The sequence below is a fragment of the Phascolarctos cinereus genome, unplaced genomic scaffold (assembly GCF_003287225.1).
Source record: "Phascolarctos cinereus isolate Bilbo 61053 unplaced genomic scaffold, phaCin_HiC Scaffold_726;HRSCAF=1367, whole genome shotgun sequence".
Lineage (NCBI taxonomy): Eukaryota > Metazoa > Chordata > Mammalia > Diprotodontia > Phascolarctidae > Phascolarctos > Phascolarctos cinereus.
This window is the reverse complement of record NW_027556098.1, coordinates 408189717-408215504: the sequence shown is the minus strand read 5'-3', so window position 1 is coordinate 408215504 and position 25788 is coordinate 408189717. Positions and strand designations below refer to the sequence as shown.

General features: G+C 47.4%; 1 protein-coding gene across 3 annotated transcripts; it reads left to right on the top strand.

Annotated features, from left to right (window-relative positions):
- The first annotated feature begins 1141 nt into the window (after window positions 1-1141).
- Window positions 1142-24503, top strand: CATSPERG (catsper channel auxiliary subunit gamma). Of its 3 annotated transcripts, XM_078145804.1 has the most exons (29): window positions 1142-1272; window positions 1709-1925; window positions 2614-2667; window positions 3284-3428; window positions 4005-4131; window positions 4890-4959; window positions 5113-5268; window positions 5673-5838; window positions 6619-6756; window positions 13727-13786; window positions 14321-14503; window positions 14709-14838; window positions 15527-15638; window positions 15881-16039; window positions 16157-16275; window positions 16878-17091; window positions 17206-17268; window positions 18628-18805; window positions 18952-19070; window positions 19618-19698; window positions 19898-19954; window positions 20513-20669; window positions 20792-20855; window positions 21185-21280; window positions 22487-22573; window positions 22826-22918; window positions 23040-23139; window positions 23640-23760; window positions 24099-24503. In XM_078145804.1, exons 2-29 carry the CDS (start codon window positions 1728-1730, stop codon window positions 24209-24211), a joined length of 3360 nt encoding a protein of 1119 aa, XP_078001930.1. In that variant the 5' UTR covers window positions 1142-1272; window positions 1709-1727; the 3' UTR covers window positions 24212-24503. The 3 variants fall into 3 exon arrangements, with proteins under 3 accessions (XP_078001930.1, XP_020834313.1, XP_078001929.1); XM_020978654.2 differs by having other exon boundaries at window positions 1142-1925; XM_078145803.1 differs by lacking the exon at window positions 2614-2667 and having other exon boundaries at window positions 1142-1925.
- The last annotated feature ends 1285 nt before the right edge of the window (window positions 24504-25788 follow it).

Genomic DNA, 25788 nt, shown 5'->3' with positions numbered 1-25788 from the left:
AGTCTTTCCAGGTTTTTCCGAAATCCTCCTGCTCATCATTTCTTATAGCACAATAGTACTCCATTCCATTCCATTGTTCAGCCATGCCCCAATGGATGGGTATCCCCTCAATTTCCAATTCTTTGCCACTACAAAAAGAGCTTCTATAAATAATTTTGTACATGTGGGTCTTTTCCCTTTTGCTTGACCTTTTTGGGATACTGACCTAGTAATGGTATTGCTAAATCAAACAATATGCACAGTTTGACTGCCCTTTGTGTGTAGCTCCAAAGTGTTCTTCAGAATAAGCCATTTAGTTTTACTCTATGTGTGTCTCTCATTTTTAAATGTGTTTCTTGTAAACAACATGTTGTTGGATTCTGGTTCTTGATCCATTCTGCTATCTGTTTCCATTTTATGAGAGAGTTCATCCCATTCACATTCAAAGTTATAATGACTATTGTATTTCTCCCCTTCCTATTTTTCCTCATTGTTTACCCTTTTCTTCCACTCTTTGCCCTATCCCTTCTCAGATGTCTAATTTACTTCTGATCACTGCCTCCCTGATCCACAACCCTTCTAAAAGTCACTCCCTGAGTCTCTCCCCTTTTCCTACTTATTAATCTACCCACCCTTCTAAGAAACCCTCCCTTTGCACCCCTGTTTATTAACCTGCACATCCTTCTAAGAGTTCCTTCCTGTCTCCTCACCTTCCTATTTCCCTGTAAGTTAAGAAGACCTTTACTCTAAATGTTAAAAAAAATGGTTTTAACGTGTAATTGGGAAAAAAATAAAATATATTTTTAAAAGAAGATTTTTAGCCTTCTAGATGTATGTTACTTCCTCTTTAACCCAGTTCTGATGAGAATAATGTTCTAACACCACCACCCTTCTACCTCCTCTCACTATCCACCATTAACAGCTCTCTCAGGTTGTACGAGATAATTGCTGCATTTTACTCTCCCCGTTCAAGAAGACAGAAAGAAAACGTCATTAAAAATTGATGCTGGTGAGGCAAAAATGTATTCTAGTTATAACCATGTATGAAATATGAAGAAGTTGAATGTGATCATCAAAAAACAAAAAGTTAACTGGCTGAGACAGAGAGGCTTATGGGACCGCCTTCCTCTGAAGGTCTCGAACTTTTCTTAGAGATAACAGTGAGGAGGATCACACAAGGTCCCGGGGGCACGTGCTGTAGGGTATCAGTAACCAGCCGTTAGCCACTTAACCCTTTGGCTGTCGGAAACTGCCAAGCAGACCGGCTCTAGAAGAAGGGAAAGATCCTTGTGGGTGTGTCCGGTCTCCCTGTCCTGGCTGGGGATTGAGGGGAGGAGGAATGGATGAGAGGAAGTAATAGCCAGTTTAGGAGTGGGCGTGGAGGTGGGCGGGGAAGATGAAGGTAGAAGCAGGGGTGGGGTCGAGATGGGGAGAGAATAGACCTGGAGGGAGGGGCGGGGTTTAGGGAGAGCTAGGCGGGGTGACTCTTAGCGTCCAGAGAACCCCTCCCTCACCCTCCTCCAGTGGCCTAGAGCAAATATGTCCTTGTCACTGGCTCAGTTTCCCCAATCGGTGAAAAGAGGGAGTTAATGACTTCATGGTCATTAAGGCCTCCATTTTGGGAGAATCGCTCTTTCGGGTGCATGGAAGAGGAGAGAGCTAGGGGAAGGAGCGGGTGCCCCTCCGCTGCCCAGGATTCCGGCCACGACTCCCTACCTGGGCTCCCCAGCTCTGGACTCTCCACCATAATGGTGTCCCTACTGCTCCTGCTGCTCCTGCCGCTGCCGGCGCAGCCACAGCTGGAGGACCTCTGCCAATGGCGAGTGGTGCTCAACAAGTACGAGGCCTTGGGAGAGGGCAGCGAAAGGTTTTTCGACCAAGAACCAGTTTCCGCTATAGACGCATTCTTCAACAAACTGGAGGATTCACCGATCGACCAAAAAGAGGTAGATGCCTGGCCCAGCTGTCCCTCTGGCCTTTCCCCCACCTATGCTGTCTGTCCCTTCCACAGCATCCTCCTAGCCGCCCACCCATCCCTCTCTGGCTTGCCATCTTTCCAATTGTCCTCTGACCCTCCAGGCTTCCATCCGTTGCACTTGGCTCCTGTCTGTCCACCCTGGTCTTTTCTTGGGCGAACAAGTCCCTTTTACCTCTCTTGGCCTGTTCACTTGTGAAGCAAGGAGGTTGAATAAGACGGCCTTTAAGTCGCTTCCAACTCTCAATCTCATCTCTGTTCTTCCATCTCTTCTTCTATTCTGCCTTTTCATCCCTCCTCCCTCCCATCTATCTCTCTGTCTTCCCATCTGTTGCTCACCCTGTCCTTTCATTAGTTCCTGCCCCTTCAGGTCTTCAAGACACTTAAGAAACCTCCTAGCCTCCCAGAGCCCTCTATATCTCTTCCCAGTGGGGTTTGTGAAAGGAGGTGGGAGAGGAAGAGGGGAATGACAGAAAAAGGGGACTGTGTGTGTGTGTGTGTGTGTGTGTGTGTGTGTGTGTGTGTGTGTGTGTGTGTGTGTGTGTGTGTGTGTGTGTGTGTGTGTGTGTGTGTGTGTGTGTGTGTGTGTGTGTGTGTGTGTGTTCGGGGGGGAGGTGTCAGGGTGATCACCCTGAGCTGAATGTATCCCTTATCTTCAGACATACTGGGGCTTCCCTTACTTCCTGAAGATTAACTTCACCTGCCCTGGAGAGGTGAGGGAGGGGTGGAGAACGAGGAGGGAGGAATAGAACCAGGTGGGCATACAGTCACAGGGTAGGTGGAGGGGAAAATCCAGATTTAGGGAGGGATCAGTGAAGGTTCCTGAGGGGTGGGGAATCATCTTAGGATGAATCAGGGAGGGTGACCTCTAGCTCACCCAAACCATCCTTGGGGGACCCTCCCATCAGAGCTTGGCTTCCTGCCCCCAGCATCTTCCCTCCTCTTCCTACCTAACTCCCCCACTCTCCCAAAGGAGCTTCTGGACCCTGCCATCCCAATCCAACCTATTTCCATATTCAAATCCTCAGCTTCTCCCAAAATGGAGAGACCTTGGAAGATTCCCTGGAGGCCGAGGAAGGGGAATGTTGTCTCCCCTGGCAGATGGGAAACTCTATCCCTAGAGGCCAGTTCCTGTGTGGCCTTTCCAGGGAGGCTGGTTGTGCAGGGACTGCTGTTGATAAGGAAGGCATGGGGAGTGGGAAGGGGAGGGAATCCCAGCCTTTTATCCAGATAGGTAGGGAGCACCTGATGGGTGGGACTGGGGAGAAGGGAGGGTCTGGCCATGCTCATAGACTGGTCAGTGTCACTCCCTCTTTGGCCTACACTCAGAATTCAGAAGCCTTTGTCCGTGGAGGCCACCTTAAGGGCCTCATCCCCATCGTGCTGGTCAAATTCCAAAACCGTGTGAATTTCCGGGAGGGGAGGTCAGAAAGGCTGGAAATCCAGATGTCAGGAGCACCATTCCAAACCCACAGTGAGGTTCTTTCCCCAATAAAGGGCTGGGCACCAGGGGTTAGGAAGGACAATGTCTTGGAGAAGGAGGCTGCCAGAGGGCTCTTGCCAAGAAGTTGGACAAGATGAGGAGCAGACCTCTCCTTAGCTAGTTCAGCACCTGGGGAATGGGTGGGGATAGGGAGGAGGTCTGAGTACCAGGCCTTGTGAGGCCCTGGACACTCACCTGGGGCACCCAGAGGCCCCTGCTGCCTAGTCAAGAGTTCATCTGCAGGTCACAAAGACCTTGGAATCCCCACACTAGCTGGTCACCTTGGGCTTTCACCTTTGCCCACTTTTTACACTTGTGTTTGAGTAGGGTAGAGTGGCCCATCCCTCAGAAAGCCTGGCCTGTTAGACCAAGCTAATGACCCCTGGGGACTCCCATCTTTTTTAGGAGAGAGAGAGAAAGCATAGCCCACCCTGAGGTCTGGTACCCTGGGTCAAAGTCCCAGTCCCTTGGTAGGGTTCTGGTAAAGGAGAAGAGGTGAGGCAGTGCTGGCTGGGTGAAGGTGGCCTGCAGGCCTGTGCCCACCTCATTTCATTCCCCACCAAGCAGAGAGTTGTGGTAAAGAGGACATATGTATCCCGAGTTGGTACACTCCGATGCCCATGAAAAATGGCAGTGTAGTGATGGAAGTTGAAATCTCCAGCAACAACCATGGAGAGCTCATTGGTGATGCCAGGTGGGTAGAGCCCCAGGCATCTTTGTGGGGAGCAGGGAATGGCGGAAGGCACAGCTCACCTCATTGACAGCAGAGCCAGGATCTGGTTTATAGACAGAGGGCTAGGCTAAGTAGGTAAGCAAGCAGAGTCTCTTAACGAAAAATGACCTAAGAGATTACCCAGAGTCTAGGTCCTAGACCAATCTACTATCCCCACCCCCATTTTAGAGATGAAGAAACTGAGGCCCACAGAGGCTAAGTACAAGATGAATAAAATATAAGCTCTTTGAGGGTTTAGCACATGGTAGGTGAGCAATAAATGTTTGTTGAACTGAGTTGGATTAAAAGAGAAGGATCATAGATTATAGAATACTTCATTTGGGAAAGCTCAGAGGCCATGGAGTCCAACCCCTTCATTTTACAGATGAGAAAACTGAGGCCTGGGGAGGGGCTTAGTTCTGGGAGGCATATTCATAGAAATGGTGATTGAACCCATGGCAACCAATGAGAGCTCACCAACTGAGATACCATAGAGGGGCAGAGCCAAGGTGGCAGTATCTAAGGTCACAGAGGTCCCAGGTGTCAAAGGCAGGATTTCAGCCCAGGTCCTCTGACTTCAAACTCAGTGTTCTTGTCACTGCACCAGGTTGCCTCCTGTTCAGGGCCAGGGACCTGAGGCCTGAGAGGTGCAGTGTTTGGGCATCAAGTTAGAGTGAGGGGTGAGAAGTCTCCATTGGGTCTGGCAGGAGACTAGAAGGCTATTCCCCCTCCCTCTGCAGGTACATGATAAATATCAATGGGTTTCTGAAAAAAGACAAGGACAAACTGATCTTTACCCTGGGAAGTGAGGTGAGAACAAGTAGGGGAGGGGATGGGGGAAAGGCTGAAGGGCAGGGGGTAGGGGGAAGCTGATCCTCTTAACTGAGCCTCCTGGCTAAGATGGGGGAAGCCAGCATCTCTTCCTTTCTTCTCCCATTGTGTCCCTTGGACCTCTCCCCTTAGGTTATGGCCATGACCCACAGGCACTTCATCAATGCACCATCTAGGCCTGTCTGGGCTACAGTGGACCAGGCTCCTGTGCTCATCCTTGGGGGTATTCCAGAGGAGAAGATGATTCTCATCTCTGACTCCAGCTTCAGGGAAATCTCCCTGGTGGAGGTGAGGGAGGCTGAGTGGCAGCTGACTGTGGGGATGGAGGGTGGGCAAGAGTGGACATTCTCTAGACTTGGGAAGGGAGGGAGGGAAGGAGATACTGATGCCCAGGAGTGGGGTGTCGCAAGACCTCACCTAAGCCAAGGGGCACGTGGCCTCATCCCTCTGCCAATGAGGCATCATGGCATGGTGTGTGGTAGGGATTGTGGGGGAGAAGTGGGGAGGGAGCTGGGTTCCAGCCTCCATTTTGCCTCTTAGTTGCCAAGTCCCTTGGCCAAGTCTATTCATTCTGACCTCTTTGAGACCTCAGTATCTTTACAAAGGAGGGGGCTGTGGTGGCTTATATGACCGCTAAGTCTTCTTCCTGTCCTCGATCCTATGTATCTCCATTCATGCCCTGGTTGTCTCAGCTGAACATCGATAGCTGCTGGCTGGGCTCTCTTCAATGCCCTCAGGAGCACTTCACGGCCTCCATCTTTGACACCATCTCCACTGAAAGTGTCCTCTTCATCCGACAGAACCAACTTGTCTACTATTTCACTGGCAACTACTCCCACTTTCCTCAAAAAGCAACCAGTGAGAAGCTGGGGATGGGAAGAGCTGTGAGAGTAGGGATTGGGCCCTCCCTCCTATATCTAGCCTCTCCCCCTCCCCACTCTGGTCAGACTGGCTTCTCTGATTCTGGGGTCTGACTTCCCCACAAAGGAGAATGATGATCTAAGAGACCATAGAATGCAGAGCCTTGAACCAGATGCTGAGGAAGAGCCAGCTGGGGTGATGAAGGGAAGAATGATTCAGAGAGTTTGAGGACCAGTTTGATTGGTTTACAGGAGTAAACCTTTGGGAAGTCTGATAGGTGTCCTTCCAGGGAGAGAGTTGGCATGTCTATGGGCACCTTACGGAAAAGACAGGGGATTGCCAGTGGGCTTGCTCACTCTCTCCATGAGGAGAGACACTCTCTCCAAAGGCTTGCCTCTCCTCCTGTAAGCTCATCCAATTATTAGAGGAGCTCATCAGACTGATCAGGGAATTCTTCCCCCTTGCCCACAGTTTACACAAGGCCAAGTTCCTTCCTTTGTCTTAGAGCCCATAGCAGGGTCATGACCCAGGCAGAGAAAACTATCCTATACAACATGAGAGAGGAGCAGAACCAGGTCTGTGTGTGGGGGCTGGTTGTTGGTTAAATAGTAATCTTGGGGAGCTGATGGAGCCTTCCTGAAAGGAAGCTAAGCCATTCTCAGATGATTCTGAGAAGTTCTGGGACTCAGTTTCCCATGGGAAGAATAAGGGGGTGCTAGACTTGAAGGAGGGAGGGGGGAGACTCCCAGCCCTGAGAAAGGCCCTCCCTCTCACCAGGAAATTGGATCCAAGTCTTGCATAAACGGTGTATCAAGAAACTTTGTCCTGTGGAACTACACGGCAATGGCTCTGAACACATCTTGGCCTTGGCTGGGGGCAATGAGGAGGGCTTCTTCTACCTTGGGACCATCAAAGGTAGCCTTCCTCAGCTTCCTGTCTCTGAACAGGGATGCCCAGCCTCTACACTTGTGGGGTGGTGATTTATTCAAACAAGTAGTTATTAAGAAGGATGGGAATTGAAGGGTGTCTCCAAGGACCAAGCTGCCTCAATGGGTGCAGTGGATTTTTTTTTTAATCCATAAGACAAAAAGCAAAGCAAGACAGTAGGGTGAAAAATGCAATTCAGAGTAAAATTATAACATACACTTAGAATTATTTGTATTTAAAATGCATTTGTTACAGATAGAAGGGAATGTAGCAAAACATAAAAAATAATTTTTGCATCAATTGATGTACCTGGTCTTTCTAATGTTTTAACCTGCTTTGAATGTTCAATGTATCACTTCTGTGTGACCTTGAACAAGCCTCTCTCTGGGGCCTCAGTTTCCTCATTTGTAAAATGAACGGGTTGGACTGCATGACCTCTGAAGTCCCTTCCAGCTGAGACATGTCAAGAACCTCACAATATGTTGTTTACAAGAGATACACTTGAAACAGAAAGACACCCAAAGAGTTTAGATGAGAGTTGGAACAGAGTCTATTATGCTTCAGCTGAAGTAAAAAAAAAAAAGCAGGGGTAACAATCATGAACTCAGATGAAGCAAAACCACAAATACGTAATTAAACATAAAAACCTAACTAAAAGACATAATCAGGAAAACTATCTTTTGTGCAAAGGCACCATTCTAAAAGGTATCATTGTTAATAGGTAACAATGAATTAATATTAATGCTGAACACATATGCATGGCATATATGCCATAGCTTTTCATCCAAATTTTTAAAAGAAAAGTCAAATCAATTATAGGAGGAAAGAGACAGCAAAAAGATACTAGTTGGGGACCCCAATTTACCTCTCATAGACCTAGATGAACCTGACCACAAAATTTTTTTTAAAGTTATGATGAATAGAATTTTAGAAAAGTTAGATATGACAGACCTCTGGGAAATATTGAATGGGATAGAAAAGAATATACCTTTTTTTTTTCAGGTGCACATGGCACCTTAACAAAAATTGACCATTTATTAGGGTATAAAACTCCCAGAAACAAATTTAGAAAGGCAGAAATATTAAATACACCCTTTTGAGACCATAAGGAATGTAAGGACACAAGATCTGTAGCAGGGATGAGGGCAGACTGTCCTACTGACTATGTCAATTGTATGGACACAAGATCTGTTCAAACAAACAGTCTGCTCTGATTATGCCAAATGTAGGGTGGTAGACCCTCTGAAAGAATAGTGATATACCAGAGAAATAAGGTTACTCTACGCTAGCATGGGGAAAATATGTGTAGATTTATTAGATTGTATTGGTGGAATTTACTCACAGCACTGGTCTTTGGCAGCATGAAGACTGAATAGCACATCCCTGCACCACTCTTAGGCCACGTCAGGCATCGTATGAGAATGAAGAAGGCAAAAGTAGCAAGGGATGGCCCAGCAGTATGTGCAAGTGTTTATTCCCTTGAGGTAGTCACAACTTCAGTTCCTATTTACATTCATTCGCCGTAGTTTATATTACATCACCTTCCAAGGTTCAGACTCCCACTGTGCAATGCAATAAAAATTACTTCCATAAAGGGCCTTGGAGGCATAGGTTAAAAATAGATTTGAAAATAAATAATCTACCCTGAAAGAATGAGTGGGTCAAGGAACAAGTCATAGAAACAATAAATTCATTAAAGATAATGGGAACAATGAAACCACATTGCAAAATTTGTAGGATACAGTCAAAGCAATATTTAGGAAAATTTTTTTATCTGAATGCTTACATTAATAAAAGAGAGAAAGAGTAGATTGATGGATTGGGCTTGCAACTTTAAAAAAAAAGCACTAGAAAAACAGATTAAAAATCCCTAATTAAACAACACAAAGGTAAGCCTGAAAATCAAAGAAGAGATTAATAAAATTAAAAGTAAAAAAAAAACCCAGTCCACTGAACTAATAAATAAAACTAGGAGCTAGTTGTTTAATTTGTTTGTTTTGTGTGTGTGTTGTTTTTTGGTTTTGGGGGGTTTTTTTTGGCAAGGCAATTGGGGTTGAGTGACTCGCCGAGGGTCACACAGCTAGTATTTGTCAAGTGCCTGATCTGAGGCAAGATTGAAACTCAGGTTCTCCTGACTCCAGGGCCAGTACTGTATTCACTGTGCCACTTAGCTGCCCTCAAGGAGCTAGTTTTATGAGAAAAAAAGATAAACCACTGATTAATTTGATTTTTGAAAAAATACCAAATTACCAGCATCAAGAATAAAAAAAAAGGGTACATGCACAACTAATAAAAATGAAATTAAATCAATGATTAGGTGCTATTTTGCCCAATTATATGCCAATAAAACTGATTATCTAAATGAAATGGACAAATATGTACACACACACATATATATATATATATATATAGCCCACATTGACAGAAAAGGAAATAACTTTATTGAACTAGCCATAAATGAGCTCCCTAAGGGAAAAGAAACCCCAGACCAGATATAAGTACAAGTGGATTCTATCCAACTTTAAAGAACAATTCTAATACTATATAACCTGTTTGAACAAATAGGCAACAAACAGTCTTACCAAATTTCTTCTGTGTCACAAATATGGTTCTGATCTCTAGACCAGGGAGAGCAAAAACAGAAAGAAAACTATAGAGCAATTTCCCTAATGAATACTGATGCAAAAATTTTAAAGAAAATACTAGCAAAGAAAGTAAAGTAATATATCACAAAGATCATACACTATAATGAGGTTGCACTTACACCAGGAATGCAGGTCTTGTTCGGTATTAGAATAACTATAAGCGTAATTTGATGAAATCAAGAACAGAAGCAACAAAAAGCACATGATTACCTCAGCAGATACAGAGATGTTTGAGATAGTATAGAAGGACAAAAGAACAGGACCTTGGACAGCTCTGTTGAGTACACCCACAGTTAGTGGGCGTGATGTGGACGGAAAGGGTGGACAAACTAAAGGAAATCCGAGAGAGAATAGTGACGCAATAACTGAAAGAAGTGAGAGTGTTCAGGAAGAGGGTGGCCAGTCATGTCAGAGGCTTCACAGAGGTCAGGAAGGCTGAGGACTGAGGAAAAACCTTTGTATTTAGTATTTCAGATACTGCGGTACCCCTGAAGAGAGCAGCTGTAGGTGAGCTACAAAACAGGAAGGCAGGTTGCTGAGAACGAAAAATCAGTGGAAAATAAAGAGATGAAGGCAATGCACATTGATGGCTTTTTAAAGAGATTGCTGTGAAAAGGAAGAGAAACGAAGGATGATGGTTTCAGGTGATGTCTGAGTCTAGTGCAGGTTTTTTAAGGATGAAAGGGACTTTTGGCATGTTTGAGGCAACGTGGAAGGAGTTAATAGGTAAAGAGAGACTGAATATGTGAGAGGTAATGCTCAGTGGTACAGGCTTCTGGAGGAAACAGGATAAACAGCACAAGCAGAGGGACTGCTGTGGGTAAAGAGTAAGGCCATGTCTTCCTCTAAGATGAGTAAAGGAGGAGGTAGAGGAATAATATGAGAAGGGCAGGGAAGGGTACTCACAGTGAGATGTCCTGTATATTCTCATTAAAGAAGAAAGAATGTCTTCTGCTGAGACCAAGGGTTCTTTTTTTTTAATTAAAAATTTTTTTAAAAAATTTTATTAATTTATTTTGATTTATCAACAATCACTTCCACATGCTTTTGAGTTGAAAATTTTTCTCCCCCTTCCTCCCCCCCACCCTCCCCAAGATGGCGCACAATTTGATATAGGCTCTACATTTACATACCCATTAAACATATTTTCACAATAGTGAAGTTGTAAGTAAAAATTAAAACCAATAGGAGGAACCATCAGAAAGATGAAATAAAACTCAACAGAAGGTAAAAATAAGTGATAGCAATTTGACTTCCATAGTTTTTTCTTTGGATGTGGACAGCGTTTTCCATCCCAAGGCCTCTGGAGATTAGACCAAGGGATCTTAACCTTTTTGTATGTCATGGACCCCCTTTTGGCAGCCTGGTGATGCTCATGGACCCCTTTGAGAAGGGAGAATCATGTTTTTAAATGCATAAAATAAAATACATAGAATGATAAAGGAAACCAAGTAGATTGAAATACAGTTAAAAAATATTTTTTAAAAACAATTTCACAGTTCTCATGTACAGAACCATGAAAAGGTCAAAATTACTATTACCTTGAGTTTCTACTGTATTGATTCTACAATGTAATTAATTTTATGCTGTATTTTATAATTGAGTCTGCATCTTCCTGAAGCCACCTTGTTATATCCTTGAGTTGAGCTCAGGAAATTTGCTTCCCTCTGAGTAAGTTAAAAGTAGAATTAAGAGAAAAGTTGATATCTCTGATACAGGGATACTTCCAGGACATTTGTCATCTGTCCTTGCCTGTCTTTGTGAAATTAGGGGACATTTTAATCTTTTCCAAGGAGGCAGTTGTTTTCATCCCCTAGCAGATATTTCAAGTTGCAGATGGGTCCCATAAGTTAATTAACATTCCTGAATTGTCAGAGAGAGGCATGATGAATCTCACCTGAATGCCAGCCCACTTTTCTTGGTACAACCAATTATAACATTCCATGGCTACCGAGACTCCTTCTTTCTTGTGTCAATAAAGAGCTGGTCCTTGCCTTCTTACTGGGGTTGCTGGCTTTACTGAGGTGACCAGTCTGACTTGTTTGGTTAACAGTTCTATGTGTCACTTTTAATAAAGTGATTTTGCTCAGAGTCATGTACCTCAGTCTGCCTTTATTAAATTTACCGAAGATGGGGCAACTAGGTGGTGCAGTAGATAGAGCACCAGCCCTGGAGTCAGGAGGATCTGAGTTCAAATCCGGCCTCAGACACATAACACTTACTAGCTGTGTGACCCTCGGCAAGTCATTTAACCCCATTGCCTAGCCAAAAAAACAAACAATGAAATAAAATAAATTTACTGAAGACAACCTCTGACTTAAAGGGAAAAGGTAGTTCTGGAGGGGGCTTTTGGAGAGAAGAGAAGGCTTGAAATAGGTGCTGTGAGAAGTTGGACAGAGAACAAACCAAGGAAGAATGAAAGCATTTCCATGCAGCATTGAAGACCTCTTTAGATTAAATGGCAGAAGTTGGTAGAGGACCCAATTTGTACAGCAGTGAAACTTATACTAGCATTGTTCAGTGGTGTGTTGGGAAGGCTGAGGTGGATGGGGAGAAATAGGGGTTGTTTTTTTCTGTGGTGTCAGTCTCTTGATGATCCCATTTGGGGTCTTCTTGCCAGAGATACTGGAGTAGTTTGCCATTTCCTTCTCCAGCTCGTTTTACAGAGGAGGAAACTGAGGCAAAGATGGTGACATTATTTACTCAGGGACTCACAGCTACTGGCTGGGTTCAGATTTAAACTTTGAAAGATGACAGCTGGAGAAAAGAGTAAATTTCCCTGCCCAAGAAAGTTAGCAAAGTGTGAAGGGAGATTGTGAGTCCCAAGGCTAAGAGAGCAGGAGTTGGGAGTAGCTTGCCATAGGATACAGAGGAGAGCTTTTGACTGAGTCTTCCTCCTTTCCTCAAGGGTCCTACAACAAGGGGCAGTTTGTTTAGGGAAGAAGAAGTTGAAGCAGCAGGGAAAAGGTGGTGGTTATAGCATTCCATGGCTCAAACAAGGCCTTGACAGCCAGGGATCCGGCAACTTCTGGAGAGTGGATCAGTGTTTGCAGTTGTTTGAAATCATGCTCTATTTATTCTGTGCGTTACCTTTATATCATAAAGGGACAGCTAGGTGGATAGAGACGGGCCTGGAGTCACAAAGACCAGAGTTTCAATCTGGCCTCTGAGACTTCCTAGCTGTGTGAGCCTGGGCAAGGCACTTCACCCTGTCTGCCTCAGTTTCCTCATCTGTAAAATGAGTTGGAGAAGCAAATGGCAAACTACTCTGGTATCTTTGCCAAGAAAACCCCAAATGGGACCAGGAAGAGACAGGCGCACCAGTGAAATGACTGGACAACATACACATGTGTGGGCATGTGATTTTTCCCTCAGTAGAATATAAGCTCCTTGAGGGCAGGGATTGCTCCATTCTTTGTCTTCATATCACTAGCACCTAGCATATAGCCTGACAGATTTTCAGTGCTTAGTAAGTGCTTGTAGATTGACTGACTGATTGCTGCTTTCCTTCCATGACAGTATATTGTAGGTGACGCCTCACTCAGTCGACCCACAAGCATCTATTAAGTGCCTGCTGTGGGCCTACCACTGCTATAGGTGGATAGGTGCTGGGGATACAAAGAAACAAAGCAAAACAGCCCCTGTCCTTGAGGATCTTACATCCTATCAATGGGTTGTAGAGCAAGGAGGCTTCCTCATTCAGTCCCCAAGTTTGTTGGTAATGTTGCACAGAGCTTTAACAAGGACAAGATAGTTGGGGTGCTTGCCCAGGGCACGCAAAGCAGAGAGGCGTCAAATTTTTTTAACTTATTTTTTTGTCCCAAGAATGCTAGGCCATTATATAATCTTGTCTTGATTCTGGTGCTGATGGCTGACACAGGGGTATGAGCTTTCTTCTTCCCCTGGCTCCCACCTAACTGGGTGCTAAGATCTGGGGGCAGTGCCATGCTGGTCACTAAATCCACTCCTTGAAAAGGACTGGGGTTAGATCCCACTGCATGGGGACAGTAATGGGGGACTCAGTACGAGAAGTGTGAAAGGCTGGGGGCCTGGGGTTCAGCAGTGACACCCAAAGAGGAAACGGAAAACACTAGTCTGAGATCAGGGACCAGGGCCGTCACATCCTTCTGAGAAGTCCTCCTGGCTCTCTGTGCCCAACCTCATTTTGGGTTTGGTATGCTTATGGATTCCCTCTCTCTGGGATTAGAGGCTGCTCATCCTGGACCACTCTTAAGGCCTGGGAGTGAGAGGGAAGCTGCTCTGCTTTAGTCCTAGGGCTGACCCCTCTCCTCATGCCCTTCTTCCTCCTCCAGATGCCACAGTGACTTTTAAGCAGTTGCCTCTCTCGAGCTCCATATGTGCTACTTTCCAAGGTTTGGTGTTTGATTGGGACAGCCTAGAACAGGAAGCTACCCATCCCACCCATCTCCCCAAATGGGTTTGTTGGAGGAGGAGGAGGAGGAGGAGGAGGAAGAGGAGGAGGAGGAGTCCTGCCCAGGGGTGGTGTTGAAGCCTAGGGCTAGCAAGGCAGCATTGAGTAGTGGAAAGAGAGTACTGGATTTGGTCAGTCTTGTATCTGCCGCTGACCAGCTTTGTGACCTTGAGAAAGGCACTTCCCCCCTCCTCGGGCTTCAGCTCCCTCATCTGTAAGAGGAGGATGTTGGACTCAGTGACTTCTAAGGTCCTTTCTAATTTCTGAACCTCAGGGAGTTTAGGGGTCTGGGAAGGCCATCACACCTGGGAAGGTCCTGAGCTCTCTGGAATGCTTGCAGCCTGGGGAGGAGTAATGGGCAGAGGCTATTTGGGAAGCTGTCAGTGCACAAAGGGGGCTCTGGGTCTTTCCTGGGAGTTGTCAATGGCCTCCAGTGGACAGCATCAGGCAGATAACCTTGGCCACGTCACTGCAGACCCAAAGTGCAGTCTTCACTGGGTGATATACGACGTACACGAGGACATTTTCCTGCTTCTCATGGAGCTGGGCAAAGAGGGCCACACAACATTCAGTATTGTGCAGTATGTACTGGTTTCTAATGACTACCACCATGACTCAGTCCAGTTGCTCTATAAAATTCCTCGTTTCATCCCCGAGGGTAAGTGGAGGGACCTGAAAGACTGAGGGGGATGAAAAGACTAGAAACCTGGGGAAATCTGGGGAGGGAAAGAGAGGCGGTTTGGACTAGAAGGTCACGGGCTGGAGTGCTGGGGGCTAGGGAGTGGGTGGGGTTGAGATGCTGGTGAGGGGAGGGGGCTGTTACCTGGGGGAATTCACTACAGCAACGCTGGATCCCTGGGCAGGGAAGAAGGCAAGTTTTGTGATGCTTCTGGGCATGGAGGAGTACACAGATTCCCTGCTGGTCCCCAAGGGTCTCCACTACAACCCTTTCTCCAACCTGCTATACATTTGGGGCAATGCTATTCTGCAGAGGTGAGGGTGAAAATGGAAACTAGGTGGGGGAAGGGCATCCAGGCCAGTAGCCATGTGCACACCTGGGACCACCTGAGCTTTGGGGGACCAGAAGCCTCTTCCTCTACCCTCATGCTCCCTTTGGGAATCGGCTACGGCCCTCCTTTCACCCACAGTGGACTAAGTCATCTAAGTGACTAGACATTGAGATGGTGGTAGTGGATGGAGTGGTGGGCCTGCAGTAAGGAAGACCTGAGTTCCAATCCAGCCTTAAACACTCAATAGCTGTGTAACCCACAGCAAGTTCCTCAGCCTCAGTTTCCTCATCTGTAAGATGGGAACAATAGCACCTGCCTCCTCGGATGGTTGTGAGGATATAAAATGAGGTGATATCTCTAAGTGTCTGTAAATGTAATACTAAGTCTAGATGCTGGCAGCAGGTGCCCTGAGACTGTGGGCTAGAGCAAAAGGAGCCCTGAGTTCAAGTTCAAGCACTCTGACTCATTGTATGTTTCCAGCCCTATATTTCTCCATCTGTCCAGTAGGGACATTAGACCCTGGATTCCTTGAATCTTTAGCCTGGGGAGCTGGAGATATAAAGGGCAGGGAGGGGGTTGCATGGGGGCAAGTAGAGAGAGGCTGAGCTGTTTGGGGTCCTCTCCCCAGATATACTTGACCAAGCCTGAGTTCCACTCTCCTTCCCCCACAGCTATGACAATAAGAATTACATTTACCTGGATGATTTCCCCAAGGAGTCCTCAGTAAAGTACATGGCCAGCTCCTACAAAGGCGAAGTGATCTGCGTCACTGAGAATGAGGAGGTGAGGAACAGGAGGTTGGCCTGACCACTCCACGGATTCTGCCTCCCTATTCTCTGCCCCTTCCTAAACTCAAGGCCCTTCGCTGGGGGCTCCTCTTCCCTTGCATAGCCCTGAATGCTCCTACTCCCCTCACCCTGGGCACCCTCCTTCCCAGCGCCGCAGCTGATCCCAGCCTGGGCCCTCAAGCTCCTGTTCCTTCTCACTTTCTCCCTCCTTGTCCTTTCTGGGCTCTTGGCCCCCAGATCTGGTTCATTGTTGAAGGCAGCTTCAAGGTGCATCGTCTGTACCCATCAGATGGCTGGCAGATGCTTTTCACCCTTTCCCAGATGCAGGCCTCAAGCCTATATTCAACCAACGAGACCTCAGTCAGTATCTTCTATGACAACATGGGTCCACAGCAGGTGAGCTTTAAAGAACGTGCAGACCGCCCAAGCTGGCCTAGCCACCCAAGAAGGAATCCTTCTACACAGGGCTGAAATGACCCTCCCTCTCCTCCTTTTAAACTCCTTCCTCCACAGCTAGTCTACCTGATTAATAAGAAAGGGGAAGGGAAGCTGGTGACAAGGCCGCTGCCAGTGAGTCAAATCTTGGTGTATCAGCTGCTGAGTCTCACAACCTATAAGATCAGTACTGAACTGTGAGTGAGCCTGAACCCAACTGCCCATCAGAAATGACAGAGTGGTTGGGGTGGGGTGGGGATAAAGGAAAGGTTGCTAGAGCCCAGAATCCCTGAGGGCCCCTCCCCTGCAAAGTCACCTTGAGGAGCCCTTGAATGTATAGCTGAGGTGCCATCTTCTCCATAAAGGCTTCTGGGACTCCACTATATGAAAGTACTGTTTCCCATCCCCATTTATTCTCATGCTTTGCCTAGACCTTCCTTCACAATGATCTTCTTATCTTGTTTCATAGTTGTTTCTTTCATCCCCCTTGTTCTTATGCTAGAAGTTCTTTGGAATAGGGTCTGTGTTATATCACCACTTTTATTTTACCAAGTATTTGCTGAATAAATATATGAAGGTATTAATGGATAGATGGTTAATATGGTGCTGGATGGGTGAATAGATGGATGGAAAGATAAATGGATAGATAAATGGATAGACATTTAACATTCAGATATATGGAGAGAATGGTTAGATAAATGGGTGAACAGTTAGATGGATGGATGATAGATGACATGTGGATGGAAGGAGCTTGGGATAGGGGTCCTATCCAATCTCTTTCCCTCCCTGTCCTTCCTAGACCTCTAGAGACCCTCTCCTACAATAACCCCTGCCCTTTTGAGGTGTTGCAGCTGAGGGACCTGCCGAACCCACAAAGATACACACGAGTGGAGCGCTATCGTGCACTGCCACCTTTTGTGAGCTCTGACGCTGGCTTCCACACCAAAGTCTCTTTGGCCATTTACCAGGGCCTTGTCTACCACCTGCTCTGGCTGCACTCCAAGTATAATAAGGTATGTGTGGGTATATCCAGGAGGGGTAGTCCAAAGTAATGGGGAGGATCATTGGAGAACTCAAGGAGTTTCCTTCCCCGGTACCTGCCTGTACCTTCTCTGTTGCCTTTCTAGGCCTATGCTGATCCTGTCCATGACCCCACCTGGCGTTGGTGGAAGGACAAGAAGAAACATAAGGTGAAAGGGATGTTCAGGAGTAGTTCCCCAGCCTCATTTCTCCTACTCTGGCCTTTCTTCTGCAGGGGCATAGGAGGGGAGTTACGGAATGTATGGGCAGGGATTGTGGGATTGGGACCAGAGGGTTCCCAGCAGTATGTTGCAGGAGAGCTGATTGTTAAATTTTCAGGATGAGCATTTATACCTTGGAAATCAGCAAGCACTACTACTGAAGATCCAGTTGTTAAACCATCTACTAGCATACCACTGGCCCTGGGACTCTGGGACATGGCAGCAGTAACACCATTGCCCAGAGCGACAACTAATTCATTGCACAACAGACCTGAAAAGCAAAGTCATTAATGCTTTGATGCTGGTGTGGCATCAGAAGGTCTTTAGGGGAGTGCCTAAGGATCTGTACTTGGCTCTGTGCTAGTTAATATTTGTATTAATAATTTGGATCATAGCAAAATATGCTCATTGAATCCGAAGGGGACAGAAAGGAGAGATAGTTTACACACTGGATGACAGAGTCTAGAACGAAAAGGATCTGGGGCAGCAAGAGCACAGGGCTGAATCTGATATGATCAAATTCAGGAGAGAATAAATGTAAAGTCTGAACACTTGGGTTCAGAAAATCAATACCCCAAGTTCAAGCTGGGGAAGGTGTGACTACACACAGGAAAAAATGTCTCAGAGTCTTAGTGGATTGCTAGCTCAATAGGAATTCATCTTTTGATGTGAGAGAGAAGAATGCCAATGTCATCTTTGCTCCATTAAGAGAGAGGTAGGGAGGTGATAGGGAGTCTTCTTATACTTGGCACTGGTAAAATTGCACCTGGACAGTTGTGTTTGGTGCTGGATGCCACATTTCCATAAGGCCATTGACAAACTACCATAGTGTAGAGGAGGGCATGATGGATGATGAGGGCACTGGAGGTCATATTGCAGGAGAATCTGTTGAAGGAACTGGCCATACTTAGCCTAGACAAGAGAAGACTTAGCTGGAGACAGAACAGCAGGATATCAGGTTGAGATGGCTGTTGTATGAAAAGAGGGATTCAACTTATTCTGCTTTGCCTTACAGAGCAAAACTGGGAATAGTTGGGAGGAAAAGGGAGGAGAGGTAGGGAAGATGAAGAGAGGCAGATTTAGGGAAAACTCTCTAACTATCAGGGCTTTCCAGTAGAAGAGCTGAGAAAATCTGGGTGAGGTTGGGATGGGGCAGTAGAGAGAGGAGATACCTTGGAGGGGGATTCCTCTTTGGGTCTGTAAGTTCCTTTCAAGCTCTTGAGATTCTGGGATGCTTGGAGCTATGGGGGCTGATGGGATCTTCAGGAGGTATCCAGAGCCTAACCAATCCCTCCCTGGTCTTGGCAGGATTTCTTTTTCTATAAAGCCAGTAACTTTGAGAGTATGTATGGCGTGCACATTGAAATGGATGGCTATGAAAAGCTTTATAAATTGAATGCTCAGAATCGCCTGCCTGAATACATCTACCTGGACAAGGGGGCCACCTACAGCTTCTCCATTTACCTTGTCTCTCCGAAAATTTCCTGTAAAAGCGAATGGGCCAATGGGGACCCCAAAGGCTGGTGGAATGGAAATGGTTTGGGGGAAGATGATGGATCAGCCAGGCAGGTGGCTGGGAGGAGGGTCTCTGAGCTGCTGGCCCACCCTTGCCTCCCTCTTCCCCTCTTGCAGACACCATTGGGAAACAAAAGAGGCATTTGCGTCTGGCTGTGATAATGGCTGATCCTATGTGTGTGTCAGCAACAGTGAAGGAGCAGGCTTTAGTGAACCGAAATGCCATGCTCTTCCAGGTGAGACGGGCAGGCCATGTGCACTTGCATGTGTATGTTGCTGTGTTTATGTGTGTGTCTTCTAGCTACAGTCCAATTCACCTGGATTCTTGGCCAAGGAGGAATTAACACCCTTGGCACTAGATGAGGAAACTGGGATTGAGAAAGACCAAAGAAATGGTCTAGGTTCCAGACCACGGAAGGTCTTAGTTCCAGGCCCCAAGGATTTTTAGCCAGAGTGCTTCAACTCACCATTCAACACCAAAAGCACTGATTAGGTGCCTTTATATACCAGACGCTGTACTAGACCTGGGATACAAAGTCAAACAACAACATATTTATTTTTCTTCTCTCATGAAGTTTACAATCTATGGAGGATAGTTGCCAAAGACACATACAAAGGCACACAATCACACTCACAGAATGATTGTGACTGAGTAACATAGCCATGATGGGCCTTGGAGCCCATCTCTCCTCTCTTTCCCTCTCCCGAAGAGGATTGAGGGGGAGATAGGGAGGAGCTCTCCAGGACCCCAAGCCCTTAGCACCTTCCCTTCAACCTGACCAGGTGTCTGTCAAGGACAAAAGCCAATGCTTCAAACAAAGTATCAGTGGACATAACCTGAGGAAAACAGCCTTACACATCAAGGTGGGAGATAGGGAAGAACAGAGGAAAGGGATCACCCCTCTGTCTTCTGGGTGGGAAGGTGGCTCACAAATGACCGAGTTAACAGAGGGAAGTCTCTAGTTGACAACAAGGAGCAAAAGACCCCTTGGGCCTGGGATGGCAGTAAAAGAAATGGGGTGGGGGTAGGCGGCTGCCTAGCACTGAGCAGTCCTCTCTACAGGTGGTTGGCTCAGTTGGGAAGTGCTTTGTTAGAACCCGGTATGGACATCTGATGCAGGTAACCAAGGAGAGACCACACAGACTCTTAAGGGAGGGGGACACTCTCCAGGCTGGGCTCTGGTCTTCCCTAGATGAGGGAAGGTGAAGAGTTCATTCTCTTGCTCACTGAAAACTGACCCACTCCCACCACTTCCAAGCCCCACCTCTCATGTGGGAATGGCAAAAAGGATGCAGTGGTCCTCCTCCTTGGGTGGTTTCAAGTTCTTTTTTTATCCCTCAGACAAAACATTCTCTCAACTTCAGATCCTAGAGAATGAGGAGGAAGGGATCTTAGAGGTCCTGGCACATATCCATTTCCTTCTTTCTCCTTCAGCTCTGCATATTAGTAGGCAGAGCCTAGCTAGATTCTGCTCAAGCCAGGAGGGTTTGCTCCCAGCCAAGAGGGTACTCTGTGGGTTCCCTGGGAGAAAGAGCAGGGCATGTTCCTGCTTCCTCATGACTTGGCCAAGAGAGGACAGTAGGGGATTGGGAGCAATGATTGAATTTGGTGTTTCTCTCTTACCCTCAACTCTTCCCTCTTCCTCTCTCTCTTCCCTCCCCCTACTTCCCTGGACAGGGTACTCACATGATTCGAATTTACATTGGCTGTCCCCCTCGCAAGCGGTTGGCTTTTGACTTCACCATGACTGTTGAGCAGAACAGGAGGATCAATAAAAGATACTTTGACTGTGTGCACAAAGAGGATGAAATGCCTTGCTTCTTATTCAGTGATTGTGAGAGAGGGGCCCCTGCCCAGCTACCCAGCACATGACCTTCCCCCAGTCCAGTACCACCCCTCTGCCCCACCAAGGCTCCACCCTCTTCCCCAGTTCAGCCTTGTCCCTTCGTCCCACAGCTTTCTTTCCCTTCTTCCTGATCCAAGACATGGTGACTGGTGAGTCAGGAAGCTTCAATGGCAGGTGAGCCTCCTACCTTCTCTGTTCTGACTGCCTTTTGGGGAAGCCTAGGGAAGTACAACCCCTGCCCAAGCAACTGCTGACAGGCTAAGCCTTTCCTTAAAACCCCCAAGACCATTTTCTTTCCTGTAGATCTCCCCTCCTGGTGATCTGCCTCTTGACTCACTCTGTGTATGTGTGTGTGTGTGTATGTGTGTGTGTGTGTGTGTGTTGTGAGGGCTGTGTGAGGACAACAGTACCCCTCCCTTTTCCAAGGTGGGGAAGAACTGGGGGTGGGGAACGGCCCACCTGGCTAGAACCTTGTTGTCCAAGTCCCTGTGTGTCTGGTGCAGCTATGTCCTGAAGGTGATTGGAGGAGGCACTTCCAAGCACAATATTGTGGATTACTCAGAGGCTGACATCTACCGCTACAACAGTCCTAAAGACAAGTAACTACTGACCCCAAGCCCATAGGGCTCCATGAGTCCCTCGTCCATATCAACCTCCCCCAGCCACTCTCTCCCTAAACTCCTTTTACTTGTAAGACTTGTGGGCCCAGACAGGCAGACACATGCATGGATGGATCAACTTTTTTTGTTCAGTTGGTTCAGTAGTGTCTGACCCGTCCTGACTCAATTTGGGGTTTTCTTGGCAAAGATAATGGAGTACTTTGCCATTTCATTCTCCAGTGTGCTTTACAGATGAGGAAACTGAGGTAAACAGGGTTAAGTAACTTGCCATGGGTCTCACACTAGTGAGTGTCTGAGGTCTGATTTGAACCCAGGTCTTCCTGATTCCAGGCCTGGTGATTTAGCCACTGTGCCACCTAGCTGCCGTAAGATAAACTTACACCTCTACATATATTGACATGGGGGTCCCCAGATACTAATTACAGGATCTCTGATTTGAAGGGACCAGTTTAGCCAACACAGACCTGGCCAACAACCCCCTCTATGACCTCCTTAATAAGTGGTCCTCTCACCTTTGCTTGAAGACCTCCAAAAGACAGTGCTCACCACCTCTAGAAGCAGCCTGCTTCCATCTGGAACCCCTTTCCTGGTTAAGAGGTTTTCCTGCCTTTGGGCTAAAACCCAATGCCACCTCTCCTCATGTACAAGATCACAGAACAGATTCTGAGCTGAAAGGGCCCTTAAAGGTCCAACCCCCTCTTTTTGCAGAAGAGGACTGTGAGGACTAGGAAGGTTAAGTAATTTCTCCAAGCTCATGTATCTAATATGTATCAGAGCTGGGATTCAGACTCAGGTCCTCTGACTATCTAAATCCAGCCCTTGTCTCATGGCAACATTCTTGGCCTCTGGGGCCAAACAGAGTCCATCTAATCCCTTCTCCCCACATGATAGCCCTACAGTTACTTGAAGACAGTCCTCATGGCCCATCTGGGTCTTACCTTCTCCAGGCTAAGCACAAGTAAAGCCTAAGATTTAGAGCTGAAGGTCAGAGGCCACATATGCTGGGCTCAATAAGCTTTTGTTAATAGCAAGTGTGCCTACTATGAGCTGAGACATGGCCTCGGGCACGCCTGTGTACAAACATGTGCATGCACACACAAGCATCCCATGGAGGATCTAAGTTCACCAGATGGCTGGCTTAGGAGGCTCCAGCCAGAAGTATAACATGGCTTCTCCTCTCTCTAGTACTGACAGCCTCATCTGGACTGTCAGGGACAACTGGATGGATCACCATTCCTTTAGCATCCTGCAGCATAACAAGACTGGCATTGAGTATGCAAGGCCCTGCTCCCAGATCCCTTCTCTGCCCGGTATCTGCTGCCTGCTCCCATCTCTCGGGGAAAGGGAAGGAGCTCTCTGCCTCCCTTTATCTTCAGCTTGCTCCCAGCCCTTGAGGGAGGGGATGGAGCTCCCTGCCTCCCCAATATCTGCAGGCTGCTCCTGGCCACCTTTAAGGATAGAGAACTGGAGGTGGAAGGGTGCCTTGGGTCTCCCCAGTCCCCCAGAGCTCCACAATCCCCCTAGGTGGCTGTGCCTGAAGAACTCTCCTTGCCATGATGTCGTGCCCCACTCTTTCTATTCTCCTGAATTCTTTTTCAAAATCATGGTGAGCAACAGGTAAGGTCCTATGGGAAAATGAAGGTGGGGCGAGGTGAAGGGAGATAGGAGAGCCTCTAGTTTCCCTCTCAGGCCCAGCACCACCCAAGAACAAACTGCACTGCCCCTCTGTCCTGGCCAGGGATGTGGACACGAGCTCCTACTGCGATTATCAGCTCACCTTCCTCCTCCATGTCCATGGCCTCCCACTCAGCCCTCAAAGGGCCCTCTTCTTCCTGTGGGTGAGCCTCTCTTTTTCCTACCCCTCCCCCACCAACCACAACTCCATTCCCAATGTTACCCAATCTGGTGTGGTGGGACCAGCTCTGGCCCTCAAGTTAGAGGACCCAAATTTGATTCTTGGCTCTGCTAGTTATCTGACAATTTATCTGACTTCTCCTGGCCTCATTTTCCACATCTGTAAAATTAAGTGATTGAATTAGATGTCTTATGAGGTTCCTTTCAGCTCTAATCTATGATCCCATGGACAAGCCTTTCCACACCCATTCTCCACCCCCACCCCAGCCCTAAATGGCTGATTCCTTCACTCCCTTCATTTTGCACAGCTCCTCCACTTTCCCTCCCCTACATCATCATCACCTCTTTCCTCAAGCCTTTAGAAGTCCTGCCTTATGCCCAGCCTTTCACCCAATTTCCTTTGTAGTTCTCAGGGCTTCTTTCCTTCATTACCTGCTCTGCCCCACTGTCCTCAGGCTCCTCCTTACCCTCTTGCCTCCACCAGGTAACCCTGTTTGCTGCCTTGAGCTTTGTCTTTTTCTACCTCTTCTCCTGCTTCCTCTGGCCACGCTTAAAGAGCTGCTGGATATTCATCAAGATGAAGTTCACTGATCTCATCACTGAAGGTGAGGGTTAGGGTTAGAGCACTGAAGGGAGGTCTAGGCCTGGCTACGAGTAGGGAGCAGAGCCTAGCTAGAAGTGGGGACAAGGTTCAGAGGCTAGCCAGAGGCAGGGAGCAGGCATTAGGAAAGGATGGGGACAGGGATTGTGGGCTAGCCAGGGGCAGCAAGCAAGGGCTAGCCAGTGGTAAGGACAGGGATTGTGGGTTATCCAGGGGAAGAGGGCAAGGGCTAGCCAGGGGTAAAGACAGGGATTGTGGGCTAACCAGTGGCAGGGGCAGGAGCAGTACCCTCTGAGGTACACTAGGAGGCTAACCCTTTGGGCCTGGATCTTTTTCTTGCAGAATCTTTCTATACATACACAACATCTGCTACTTCTGTCCCCTCAATGGTCAGCTCCAGGTTGAGTGCAGGAGAGAGGACTTCTGTTCGGTCAAGATCTAAGAAAAAAATTTGAGGCTATGATAGCCTCCACCTATCCCTTCCAGCTTGTCCTTCTCTTTCTTGGCCTCTCCCCTTCCATCCCTACGTCTTCCATCCCTTTCCATCCCTTCTGGCCTATCAGCCTCCCTTCCAGTCTCCTGTCAGTCCTCCATAGATGCCCCATTCCTCTCTAACCCAGCATCTCCTGAGACCATCTAGCCTCTCCCTTTCCCTCCCAAGTTCCCCTGTCATTTTCCATCCCTTTTGGCATCCTCTTTCCCTTCCAGCCTCTCTCATCCTCTGGATCAGTCAATAAAAAGCCATGTCTAGGGAATGGGTGTAGTTTCTGCACTGTCTGGGCCGTGGAGAGTCAGAAGAGGCCGTCTCTTTCCAGGACCAGAGACCTTTGGGGGAGGGTAGAAAGGGACACTAGAGCACAAGGACCAGAGAGAAGAGGAGGAGGGAGGACCTCCTTCATTGCTGGCTTAAGCTTGGGAAATGCCAGCTAAACTGATGCTCAATGTCTTCTAGAAGAACCTGGAAGAACACCTGGTGAGGGGTTGTGGGGGATGGGCACTTTCTGCTCCTCTCTTCTTCTTCCCTCTGGTGTCTGTCACACTGATCAAGGATGGAGCTAGAGGAAGGGAGTGACAAGAAGCCTCTAAAACATGAGAACCAGACCATGAAGGATGGAAAGAAAGCGTGGAGGGGGAAAAGATTAAGTGATCCTAGCTCAGTGATGCTGGCAGTGAGGATGAGGGACTGTATTTGGTGAAAGCCTAAGAGAATGAGCCATTCCAATCTGTTGAGAATCTAGCTGAGGAAGGATGAGGGCTTGATCACTTCAGAGAGCAGGATACATAGGGGCAAGACCCACAGGCTGGGAGACAGAGCACCTGGATTTCAGTGCCAACTCTGTTTCCCTTCCCCTCTCCAGACTTCAGTTTCCTCATCTATTCAATGAGGATGATGATATTCAGGACCTACCTCACTAGTCTTGAGAGGAAAACACTTGGTAAACCTTACCGGGCTTTAGAAATGTGACTGTCCAAACTGGGAAATGAGAGAGGGGGAAAGGGCCTGCCCACAGTCACAGAGTCAGTCATGGGCATGCCTGCAATCCAGCTCACTGAACTCACAGAGTAAGACTCTTTTGTGCCATGTCATGCTGCGATCCCGTTGGCTAGGAAGGGTGTGGGGAATGCAGGGCAGCTCCAGGGTTGTGTTCACTTACAGAAGCTGGGGAATATGTTCTCCTCATGGCCCTTGTCTCTCTCCTGAGCTCCAGTCCCACATCAGCAATTACTTTTGGATATTTTGAGGTCGGTGCCCCATAGGCATCTCAAAGTTAACCTGTCCAAAACAGAATTCATCTTTCCCCCCAAACCTTCCCTCCCCTCTTCCACATTTACTTATTAATGTAGAAGGTATCACTACCTGTCTAATCATCCAAGCTCACTGTCTCTAAATCATATTTGACACCTCACTCTCTCCCCACATATCCAACCGGTCTAGAAATCTTGCTTCTACCTTCCCAGCAGCTTTCCTATATATCCTCTGCTCTCCAGCCAGCCAGCCACAAGCCTAGGTCAGGCTCTCACCTGGACTATT

Coding starts and splice junctions, on each gene's coding strand:
- CATSPERG (XM_020978654.2), top strand. CDS start 1,569: ATGACTTCATGGTCATTAAGGCCTCCATTTTGGGAGAATCGCTCTTTC. Junction 1,926..2,613: donor CACCGATCGACCAAAAAGAG/GTAGATGCCTGG, acceptor CCTTATCTTCAG/ACATACTGGGGCTTCCCTTA. Junction 23,140..23,639: donor GGGCCCTCTTCTTCCTGTGG/GTGAGCCTCTCT, acceptor TGCCTCCACCAG/GTAACCCTGTTTGCTGCCTT.